Below are 11,919 nucleotides of genomic sequence, written 5' to 3'. Positions count from 1 at the left end.
TCTCCTTTTCTGAGGCACTGGGGCTGCAGGCACATCTTTCTGGTCAGCCTTCTTCAGGCACAGCTTTGACCAGTCACAGACCAGGAGCTAGGAGGGGAGGTCACTCTATGGTTTGATGCAAGGCTCATATGGGATGCACCCAGATACCTGCAAAACCTTCTGGTATGCTGGGTTAACAACGCCTATTCTCTGGGGATGTTGTTTTATTTTGTTCCCTGTTGTGTTGTACAAATATATGATAAATCCCTGTGATATGATAAATCCCTGTGATAGTAAAGCTCTTTGTTGAACATCAGGCAGAGAAATACATCAGAATAATAGCTCAGCAGGAGCAGCGAAAAATGGAACATCGCATTTTGCAGTATGCAGACAAAATGATAGGAATGTAAATGCTTAGATCGAAGCAACTTTTTACGTTTGTTAAGAATGAGTCAATTCGGTGCTGTGTCAAACTACATGGCTATACACTAAATTAGGAATATTAAGTGTTGAAGGAATCTATGAAGAAAATGCTACAAGGTGCATGGGATTTTGTATGTAAGCAAATTTTAAGCGACGTATTTAGGAGCCAATATTCTAAAAGTTGTCAGATATTGAATAAATGAGAAATGAGGCTTGGAAAAAACTGCCTGTGCCCTAGCTTGGTCATCTAGTGAAGGTAATCAATTTTTTATCTCCTATTTTAGGTCCTGCCAATGTGGATATCAGAATATTTCTAGATAAATTATAAACAAATGTTAGATACTTGTGGGAGAATACAGAATTCTTTTCTCCTAGTGTGAATAATTTAGGCTGCCACCACCACCAAAAGACGCAATGCAAAACAACCAGAAATTCTGACAACATTTTGCCTCTAGAATATGGCAGGATTAATAGTTATACCAATCTCTTCACTGTTTCTATCAGTCAGATTCAGCCAGCATTTTACCCAGAATTATGAAATCCCATATGTAAGGAAAAACAGCAGCCAACTATTAATTGACCAGATATTTCCTGATAATAATATTTTTGAAAATAATACTGTCCAAAAACCAGTAGCAATATTAACTTCAATATAATCACTTGGGCTTGAAAGCAGGTAACTAATTATGTCAGACCCCATCTACAGAGTTAAGCCTTCAGGAGTTTATAGCCAAGAACAGAAGCCTGGTTTGCAGAAAAGCTATCTAAAACAGCCTAATCCCACATATGCAGTAAATTATTATTGCTGGATCAAATAAATAAATAAATAAATAAATAAATAAATAAATCAATCAATCAACAGATCTATCTTTACAGAAAAAGAAGAACAGATATTTAGTCAAATGCCATTCTGAAACAATAGAAGACATCCTGAGAAAGGATCTCATCTATTAGAGCAATCGTCAGGGAAAATTACTGCATAACACTTGAAAAATTGTTTTATACTCTATTTAAATACAAGAAAACAAGAACCAAAGAGAGTTGTCTCATAGATTTGATTATTTTAAAATAATTGTATTATGAAGGAAAATAAGAAATTAACTTGTAATGACTAAGTGACAATGCAAAGAAGGCTTTGAACTTTGAGAAGAGCTTGCTGATAGCATTGGCAGCACAGAATTACTGAAAGTAGATGTGTAATATTCATTAAAAAAAAAAGTCCCCTAGTATTAGTGAACACTCAGACCAGCATATACAATGGATGAGCATTCCCACATATACTGGTGCTGAGAAGTTTTGCTTTGAAATTTGAGAAATATAAACACTTATGCAATTAAAGAAGACAAAAGAATTAGTAAGACAATTCCTGGTATGTCTGTGAAGAGTTTGTATTTATTAATAAGAAAATGCTTAGCACTAACATAATCAGTAACTCTTGGTGCATATTAAGATCTCAATTGCTTTTCAGTATTTCTTTGCTTTACTTCAAGAAATTAACTGTACCATGGTAACTATAACTTAAAAGTTATCAGGGCAAAAAGTCAGTTCCCTGTAACTAAATCAGCCAAGTATAAAACTTCATGAGGGAGCAGTATAGGAATAGTTAAGCTATAAAATCAGGCCAAAATGCTACAAACCTAGACCCTAACTCTAGGTAACACATTCACAGAATTATATTGCCCCCCTTCAAAACCTGCCCATCCCTCTAGGCAATGGAGGGTTGAATTAGAATCTCATCTCACACACTGCTGAGCCCTGACATCTGTGGAAATACGGGGAAATTAAGGGCAGCTGGCCATAATTGCTGGGAAGCTGGTACTGGCCAGCTCACTTAGGGTGCATTTTGTACTCCAAGCAAGGTGCCAGACTGGTTACCAGTCTGCTCCCAGATGGCAGTCGTCATCTCTGGGCATTCGCACCCTGGGTCCCTCCTCACCCCATTTCTCTGTGGTGGTGCCTCCCTACTGCCTTCCCCCCCGCTCGGATCCTGCTGATCTGCCTTTGCCTACTTCAGGCTATTTCTGAAATGACTTAGCTGGTAAGTAAGTACCACACCTGTGTCCTTCTCAGACTCATTCTCCATGGGTATGTTTCCTTGCCACCACCAGTGAGCCGAGGGTTTATTTGCTTTTTCTCCTCTGTCAGGGGTTTACAGCCACCTCCTAGACCCTGCCATTCCCTCTAACGTGTGCACACAAAGCGCAGCTGCTTGGCTACAACTGATAAGCCTGTAAGAGCAACGGTGCTAGTTGTAAGGTTGATGTTCTTGATTTATACTGCTCATGAGCAGGAGAATCATGTTTTGTGTTAGTAGGGGCTGGCTGGGTGTTAGGAGAACCCTGTCTCAGCCCTCGGCCTTCTGTGACCTCAGCTCCATGTTCTGAATGCAGGTTCTGGGTGTCTCGGGAAACCAGCGCTGCTTGGGCTCGGATTGCATCAGCACCCGGTAACCAAGAAGAGAGCGAACGAGGCTCTGGCTGTGAGACCCCCAGGCATATTGAGAGTGGTGCCAGGCTTCTGGTGAGAGTTCTCCCTCCCTCTGGGTTAGCACGGCTGTTTGTACTGCTTCACATGAGAAAGTCAGGCTGGAGCACATGCAGTCTTAAAGGAGCTCAGGGTAAAACTTGTGTATCAGCCTCTTCATCTTTAATGCATTCAGACTTCTCTACTGACAATTTCCCCATATATTCTGTAACAGCGTGGCTTGTAAACATGTCAGCACTTAACGGAGCCTCAAATCGAGTATTCATTCATCCCACCAGCTGATGTTGTTGCTAAAATTTGCTCAACACTTATTATTTTGCATTACTTATACTGAGGTCTCTGTAACCTTTCCTTTTTGGCTAGAAGCAAAATTGTAAACCAGGAGGCTTTCTGATAAAGGTTGAGCAGAACTGGTACATACATTTAGTCCATTTCCCTAGGGATGGGGTATTTTTACTCTTTTTGTTTCCCTAAGTTCTACATAAACCTCCCAACTAGTCCAGTCATTAGAGGCCACGATAGGGTTATTTTATATATAGAACAAAACATGCTGCATAAACCAATGGAAGGTTTGACCCCAAAGCAGATGACCGCTGTCAGCTTTGATTTTATTGCCAAGGTTTGTAAATATTTTTCTCTAGCATAGGCCAAACAACAGTGGCTGTCGAGATGCTTGTCTGTGGTTCTGGCCAGTGTTCTCCAATTCCAGTCCAACTAGACTGGTGTGGGCTGGGGTGGGCCTTCAGATGCTTTCTTTGATCTTTCCTCTCCCAGAACAGCCTTGTTTTATATTCTCCGGTCACTAGCCCTTGCTGCCGCATATCTTTCCTCTGGAGAACATCCTCTGCTTTAGGCAGACACCAACGATGGTTTCCAGAGGTTTGCTTCCCACAGCAGGATATGGGAGACCACAGTCCAGTGCTGTGCTTTGCCAGAGACATCTGTGGATTTTGAGACAAGTCACTGCTTCTGTGCCTCAATTTCCCCCTCAATGACACATCTGGTCCTAACTCAAAGAAGCAGAAATAAGAAAGTGCTCCGATGCCACTGCGCTGTGATTCATGTAAAACTGGATGCAGGTATTGGAAACATTGCTTTGCCAGTTTGAAAAAGACACTGTATTGCCTTAACGCTTTGAAAATACCACGCAGAGCGGAGCACTGCATTGCAGCAGTCGGTGTGCTTCTTGCTAACAATGATCTGTGGGGTTTTATAACTGTAGACTTCAGAATTACATTGGCTGGATTATTATTTATGTACCTATTCCATCAGCTCAGGTCCTAGCTGTGGACGCCCTTTGTACTGATCAGAATACACAAATAGTGTAAGAGACAGAAAGCGTTTTGTCTGAGGCATAACTGGGGAGACAGCAGCAGGTGACCATCAAGGGCACGGTTTGGCAGCACCGCTCGGCACAGCAGGCAGGGATGAGGGGAGTCTTGTTGAATTCACTGCAAGAGCCCATTGATAAGAGAGTTTGGAAGAAGGCTTTGGAGATCACCCTCCAGAGGTGTGCTGTGTGTCTTTTCCAAGCAGAAGGGGAACCACCAGAAGCGGCACAAAGGTTTTGTCTGAAAATATGAGAAGCGTTAACCTGAAGCAGAAATCAACCTCTAATAAGCAAGAGGTATAGGGTATAGGATTGAAATGCTCCCTAACAGATGACAAGTGTGATTTTACAGGTTATTGCAGTTCAGCTGGGTTAGCTTTTACAATTTTGTATATTACCATAATGCATTAAATATGTGTGTTTGGTGTAAAGAGCTTGAAATGGTGCTCAGTTTGATCTGTTTGCCTTTGGATGTTGTACAGAGTAAAATGTGGAACAAAGCAAAATACTAAAAACACGGACTTCAAGTAGGACTTCTCCTTTCACCTGACATTGCCTGGCTTCAACATGTGGCAGGCCTCAGCTCTGGAAGGTGCTCCCTGCGTTCTCACAGAGGATGAGGCCGTGTGGTTTCACAGACCCGTGATAAGCTGCGAGCAAAGCACTGCGGGAGAACACACTCCTGTGCTGTTGGTTTAAACTGTTCCCAGTGGGGTTTGTCCACGCAGACGCTGCCCTCTGCAAAGCCCCGACCACCCCGATTACAGGTCTGCAAAGCCCTTAATGTAGCGTAGCGATTAACCCTGCAGGGGCAAAGGGAACTTCACTGGGTGCCTTTCCCAGGGGGTTGTTACTGACTTTCTGGGCTCCTGCAGAACAGAGGGCGAAACCTTTCGCTCGGGAACACGCCCCCGGGGCGGCGGGGTCAGGCGGCCGGCGTCACCCGGCCCCAGCGCCACCGCCTCTGGCCCGGGACAGGTCCCAGCGGGTCCCGGTGCGGCGGGCCGAGAGGACGGCCCGGGCACGGTGAGTGCCTGCGCGGGGCCGGGGCCGAGCCGTGCCGTGAGGCCGGGGCTGAGGCGGGGCCGTGCTGTGGCGTCGCTTCGCTGGGGCCGGGCCGGCGGCGGAGGAGGCCGGGCCGCGCACGGGCGCTATGATCGGCACCGTGCTGTGCTACGTGCTGCTGCCGGCCGCGCGGCTCCTCCGGGCCCTGCGAGGTAACCCGGCCCCGGGCGGGCGGCAGCGGCGGGGGCCGGCTCCCCCTCGGCTCCTTCCCCTCCCGCCGGGCAGCGAACGGGCTGCGGGGGGCGGCGGCGGGGCCCCGGCGGGCTCCCCTGCGGCCGCTTCCCCGGTGTGGCCCCGCCGGGTGCGGGAGAGGGGCAGAGCGGCCCCGAGGTGTCGGGGCCTTCCCCTGGAGCGCGGGGCGGGTGTCGGGAGCTGGGGGCGGCCTCCTCAGGAGCCTTCCCGGCCCCGCTGCCTGGGTGGCGTGCAGCCGCTCCCCGCTGGGCCTGTGCTCGCAGGGGGTGGCAGTAACAGCACAGAGGTGTTGCTGCCCGACCCCCGTATGTTACTGCTCTGCGTGGCGGACTGTTGCAGGGGTACCTCAGCAAAAAAGAGATGAAAGGGAATTGCTCGTCAACAGCAGGGACCGGTGTTTGTGTACAGTTCATAGCAAGAGATAAATGTGTCATCTCCGATGTCAGTACAGGTGGAAAGATTCCCTGTCTTTTTCTGTCGCACACTGCTGATACTAGTGTATCCAAAAGCGTTATGTGAACAGCAGATTTATTTTAATCACAGATATCAGTCATCAGGTGTTTTTAAGTCATTATCAGGACTCCTTTTGTGCATATATTCTCTCTAATAACGCTTTTAATTGTTCATGTCTGTCCCTCTGCTTCTTTATTTTTCATCTCTTAATGACAGAACAGTTTTGTAGCACATTCTTATTTTATATAACTACCTTAAGGCCTCTTACCTTACCATTTTTACTGAATCCCTCGAAAGAAACTTGCTCCAAGTGGTCATCTACAGGCACTTGGCTTCGTAACCCCTGCACCCCATCAGCTAACTTCTACAGACTGCGCCTTCACATGTATTGTTGAGAGCAGGTAAAATTTCCACAGCACCTTTTAACTCAGATGTAGGCTGTGGCACTGCCTGAGTTAGAACCGCGTTCTGTGGAGTTGGTAAAGCCATTGTTGTGCTGTACAGTTTCAGTGACTTTGACTAATATAACTAGAATTGGACTGTGGCCTAGCATTAAGAGGCAGGGTAAGTTATTTAGACTGTAACTACTTCAGGGGAGGCACTTGTTTGGGTCATCATGCTGAACGGTTGTGTTGCACTGAGCTACAGCAAATGCATTGGAAAAAAAAGTGAGTGGGAAAGGCTTTTCATTTGTATTATGTTAATTTATTTTTTTTTTTTTTTAATGGCAGATGCTTTCTTTACCTGTCGAAAGAATGTGCTTCTGGCGAAGAGCACGTCCACCCAGATAGAAGGCATCTTTGCTGCAACCAGAGGAAAGTCAGTCCAAGAAGAGCAAGAAGCCCTGCTCCAGCAGTGGCTGGAGGAAGGAGCAGGGAATCTGCCAGCCAGTGAGAGTGCTCCAGCAGTGGGGAAAGTATCAGCTACACTCACTAGTGACTGGTTAGAAGGTTCAGAGCTATTGATGAGTAGCCTTAGCGACCTGAATTCGGCTCCAGAAGTCACGTGGTGTGCCGGTCAGCAGCTCATGGAGCTATGTGCCTTGGCTTCTTCAGAACCACAAGAACATGCAGTGACTAAACTGGAGAAATTACCAGAGGAGGAAACAGTGGCTGTAGTAGGCAGCGCTCCGTGGGCAGCTGTGGTGCCACAGACGGATCACCAGATAGCTGGCTGTGCCCCTATCAGTGTAGGAGGGCAGCATGAAGACCCGGCCGTGCTGGCATGGAGCTTAACAGGTGGTGCAGAGATGGTGCCAACGGAGCCCCCTGCCTGGCCCGTTCAGGATGCAGTACAATTTTGTCCTCTCCTGGAGGAGGTACCCTACCACGGTCAGTGGCAACAGCTCTGAATCTAATGTTTAGTTGGGAATTTGTGTTTGTAGGGAACCTGGTTAGGTTGTTGTGTCTGGGTAAGGTGAATGGGTCTGGGCTTCCTGTCTGTAACACAGTGATTGTATCAGTTTGTATAGAATTGACAAGATTGGCTAGTGAAAGCTACAAAGTAAGTTTTTGCTGAGGCAGGGCTGGTTTCAGCTGGTAATCTCTGCTTTTAGACTGTCCGGATGTTGATATGTTAATTTCCCAGGAACTGTGCCTGAAAAATACAGAAAGCACCCAAAAGTTGGTTGAATTTTTCAGTATGCTCTGTCTGGTCTTCTGTTAACCCATCCTCATTGACAGGTATTCAAAGGAATCCAAACAAAGCACCCAAAACCCAGAGTGGGTGAGGGTTTGCTCTGAGGCTCAAGCCTAGAGAATGAGATTGGCTGTATTCTGGGTCCCAGGGAAGCAAAAGTATTAGAAGGGTACCCAGTATGGCTGTAATTTGGCTTTTTTGTCTCTTGCATATAGAAATTTTATGGAGAGACTGGGAGGATCTTTCTGTCCAGCCTTGTGAGCTAGCTTCAAAAAACACTCCTCTCTTTGAATTTCGAGTCATGTCGTACAACATCCTGGCCCAGGACCTGGTGGAACAGGGCCATGATCTTTACCTACACTGTCATCCGGACATCCTGAACTGGGACTACCGCCTTCCAAACCTCTTACAGGAGATCCAGCACTGGGATCCTGATGTGAGTATGACTGAGCCCCTTCCATGTCGGTATCACCAGAATTTTAATTTCTTGTTTGATCTAACAGCATGTTCGTTTGTTTGTTTAAAAAGGGAGGGGGATGTTGTAGGAAGATGCTACTTGGTAACTCAGTGCTGATTCCTCTGAGACTAATTGAGGCCTTGAGTATATATTCTTTGGGTGCCTGTTTTGTTTTGACTATGTTTCTGTAGCAACTAGCAATACTTTGATAGCAGGGGTTAACTTGGTAAACAGCAGAAGTGGAAGAAGAGGTAATGCATTTTGGGCAGGGAAGGGCCAGGCTTGCAGGGAGGTGAAGCCTGCATAGGAGAGAACTTCATGACTTTATTGGCGTGATGAAGGATCTTTTACCTCATCACTGGATAACTGAATGATAAACTAATATGACCCAGAAAGTTGTCATCCTCTAGCTGGGAAGTACAGGACAGAGTTGCAGTGATGGCCTTTCTGTTTGCAGGCTTAGTATGTGAGTGCACTTTTGCACTACCTTCCTTCCCCAAAACAAGGTAACTGGCAAATACTGGTGGAGCGAGTGAGGTCTCTGCCTTCCTTCCAGGTTCTGTGTCTCCAGGAGGTGCAAGAGAACCATTACTGGGAGCAGCTGGAACCAACATTCAAGAAGATGGGTACGTCCTGCGTTTGTGTCTGTACCTCCAACTCATGGGGCTGGCCAAGCAGTTCTTCCTGCTTAATGTCTTCAGAGCACTCAGTCTTCATAGAACTCTTCTTCCTTTTTCTTTGAGTAGCTGCTGGCCCTGCTTCTGGGCTGTCTACCTAGAGCCTCACCCTTTCTTTTCTAACTGATCTTTCTCCTTTTTGACAGATCAGAGTGACAAAATTGAGAGGGTCCTAGAACGACAAAGAGAGAGAAAAGACTTATGATTATGAATGATAAACTGTGATTACTGGGATGGAATTGGGTATAGTGGTGTACCCAGGACATTACAAAAGGAGCAATTGTATTGTACAAAATGTTGTACCCAAAGGAGTAGAGGTTGGAGCCTATGCCTCCCATGCAGTGAATCCTGTTATGTGCCCCAACATTGCTTATAGCTAGTGGGAACTGAGACCTTAAGGAATGCTGACAGGGAATGTACAATGTTATGTAACTAAGCAACCAGTTTTTCACAAATGAGGTTACTTTATTGGCCAGTGATGGATGATTTTTGTAGTTACAGCCAAGTTCTGTTGTAGAAAACAGTGTGAAAATTAGTAAGATAGGATTGCATAGGGCTTGGAGAAATCATCCTTCTGGACAGGTCTCCCAGACTGAATTGCATTCTCCCAGTTGTAGTGGGAACCTCTTGTACTGCACTGACTTGAACTCTCCAGTGATGGAGAGAGAGCCCAAGGTTGTGGCCAGATCAGCTTTTAATGCATGATGGTTTCGTTCCAGGCTTTGCTTGCTTCTATAAACGGAGGACTGGGAGAAAGACTGATGGCTGTGCAGTGTGCTTTAAGGACAGCAGGTTCCAGCTGATCAGCGTCAGCCCCATAGAGTATTTCCGTCCTGGCCTGGACGTCCTCAATCGGGATAACGTGGGCTTGGTGTTGCTGCTACAGCCTCTGCTCCCAGAGGGCCTGGATCTGAAGGCAGTCAGTCCTCTGTGTGTGGCCAACACTCACGTGTTGTTCAATCCCCGGCGGGGAGATATCAAACTTGCCCAGATGGCCTTGCTCCTAGCAGAGATCGACAAGATTGCAAAAACTCCTGAAGGCAGCTACTATCCTGTCATCTTGTGTGGAGACCTGAACTCTGTACCTGATTCTCCACTTTACAAATTCATCCGGAATGGTCAGCTTTCCTATCATGGGATGCCAGCCTGGAAGGTAGGTGCCACCCAAAATGCATAGCATTTTGCTGCACGCTGCTGGAGAAATACATGAGTGTATTTCTTTCCCTCGTGAGGAAATAGTCTCGATATTAAATTTAGTTATTCAGGACTCATCCTCAATGCCTCAAGCACTGCTGAGGAAAGAAGCAGACAAATGCGTGCATGTTGTTTTCAACTCACCTTTTTTGGTTTCTCTTGAGGCAAACCAGCGATAACAGACACTTAATTTCAGGTCCTGGTTCTCCCTTGCTATGGGATTTTTGTGCCTAGGTGACTGTAAGTGTAGGGGAGTACAACTCCACCGAGACATACTGAAATTTATGTAGATGTTTGTGAAAGCAGTTTTGCTCATGAAATGGGCATCTATGCTAGACTCCTCTTGTAGGTACTTGTTAATGTGTATCCACACTCAAATGCGTTATTGGCTTTTGAGCTAGATCATCAGCTCAGTAATGGATGTCCACAAAGTATATTTGGTCATGGGACTTTTAGTTAATTGTATCCATCCTGCAGAGCTGAAGGTTTATAATATCTGCATTACATTCTAAATGGCTTATTTCGTGTCTTTCTATGAGGGTATTCTCCTGTTTTGCTCTTGGTGAGTGAAGACAATACATATATTGTCTTCAGCTTGCAATTTGCAAAAGTGGTGCTATGTGACTGACATTCCCCCTCCTGTTTCTGGCCTCCTTGCAGGTGTCTGGTCAGGAAGACTTTTCCGAGCAGTTGCATTCACGGAAACTGGTGGCTCCACTGTGGCCATGCTCACTGGGTGTAACAGACAACTGCCAATATGTTACTCGGTGCCAGCCAAAGAAACCGGGTGAGCTCCAGTGTGAACTGAGAACATAAGTTTGCTAAGGTCGGGGAGTCTGTGGGCCTTGCTGACTGAGTAGCTGAGACTTGTGTTGCATGAGGTAGTCAGCAATGATTCTCTTCTATCCTTTTCCTTGGTATGTGAATTAAATTTAATTTTTCTGGAGTATATCACTGCAGCCCAATTTCTGGCATCTTTCTCTAGTCAACACTTGAATGGTCCCTTACAAGTAACCGTTGCCCTACATACCTCTTTTATATTCCCACACTTTAGCTTTTGTGCATTTGGGAATGATCTTCAGCAGCCACAACTTTTAGCTGCCCGTGTTTGTATGAGCAGTTTTGGGAAATGTTTACACACTATTATGAAAGAAATCACCAAAAGCCTGCTTTAAAACAATGTGTCCCTTACTGTTTCTAGAGAGGATTAAAAAAAAATGAGCCCATTCTAAACAGCTTTTGTTGGAAACTTGAATGTAAAACTTGCATCCATCCTGATCTGCAGAACTGTTTTATCTTTTTAATCAGACTTGAGTTTTCTCACATTACAAGCTAGCCAATCTGCCTAAAAGTCCCTTGAATTTAGGACTTAGGTTCTAGAGTTTCAGAGAGGAAGTTTTTAATTTGTCTAATCAAGGTGCTGACCATGATGGATGCATTAGCCAAATGCTCTGTTCTTCTACACCGATGTATCTGCTCTGTTCCGTGTTTAGATTATTAAGTGATTCCCATTCTCATGACATAAGGGTGCTTGGGCTCGAAAATCTCTCTCAAACTAAAGAGGTCTAAATAGTATGTAGATGTCCCCTGTAGATGTGACTTTGCTGCAGACATTTTATTCCCTTAAATTTTATTTCTGTCTGCAGGCAGACATAAGTACAGCCGGGACTTCCTGCTCCAGTTCCATTTTTGCGATGTTGCCTGTGAACGACCACCACAACTAGTCCTCTTGGAAGGTGTGACAGATGCTAAACCAGGTATTAATGCAATATTTTCAGCTCATGACTCTCCTAGCTGGATTTTGATGAAAAACTGATGCCTGGTGAGAAGAGGTGAAGATAGAAGGGTAGCATTTTGTGGCTGTGTGATTACCAATGGATTCCACAAGAACTCAGAGGACAGCCTTACTGTCCTTGTATAGCGAGTCTTGCAGTATTGACAGTGTTCCTTGAGATGCACGGAGATTCAGGCTCCTTTGGAGGCTGTTTCTGTCAAAGGCATTTTTTTCACCACCTGAAGGTTTTTGT

At 45.7% G+C, this 11,919-nt stretch overlaps 1 protein-coding gene across 4 annotated transcripts in view; it reads left to right on the top strand.

Annotated features, from left to right (window-relative positions):
• The window catches only part of ANGEL1 (angel homolog 1), a 188,393-nt gene that overhangs the window by 169,825 nt on the left and 6,649 nt on the right, over nucleotides 1–11,919 (top strand). Inside the window, exons 1-8 of one of the 4 annotated variants that reach the window (XM_035328252.1) lie at nucleotides 2,300–2,440; nucleotides 2,793–2,922; nucleotides 6,658–7,257; nucleotides 7,780–8,000; nucleotides 8,578–8,647; nucleotides 9,418–9,851; nucleotides 10,553–10,679; nucleotides 11,539–11,649. In XM_035328252.1, coding sequence (XP_035184143.1) covers nucleotides 6,891–7,257; nucleotides 7,780–8,000; nucleotides 8,578–8,647; nucleotides 9,418–9,851; nucleotides 10,553–10,679; nucleotides 11,539–11,649 — 1,330 coding nt within the window. In that variant the 5' untranslated portion in view covers nucleotides 2,300–2,440; nucleotides 2,793–2,922; nucleotides 6,658–6,890. Of the gene's footprint in view, nucleotides 1–2,299; nucleotides 2,441–2,792; nucleotides 2,923–5,163; nucleotides 5,243–5,301; nucleotides 5,309–5,348; nucleotides 5,434–6,657; nucleotides 7,258–7,779; nucleotides 8,001–8,577; nucleotides 8,648–9,417; nucleotides 9,852–10,552; nucleotides 10,680–11,538; nucleotides 11,650–11,919 lie in introns of those variants that run through there. The other 3 variants (XM_035328250.1, XM_035328251.1, XM_035328253.1) reach the window with 3 other exon arrangements.

Source organism: Oxyura jamaicensis, chromosome 5, assembly GCF_011077185.1.
Source record: "Oxyura jamaicensis isolate SHBP4307 breed ruddy duck chromosome 5, BPBGC_Ojam_1.0, whole genome shotgun sequence".
In the NCBI taxonomy this organism is placed as follows: domain Eukaryota; kingdom Metazoa; phylum Chordata; class Aves; order Anseriformes; family Anatidae; genus Oxyura; species Oxyura jamaicensis.
Note: the sequence above shows the minus strand (reverse complement) of the source record. Positions and strands in the feature narration are given on the sequence as shown.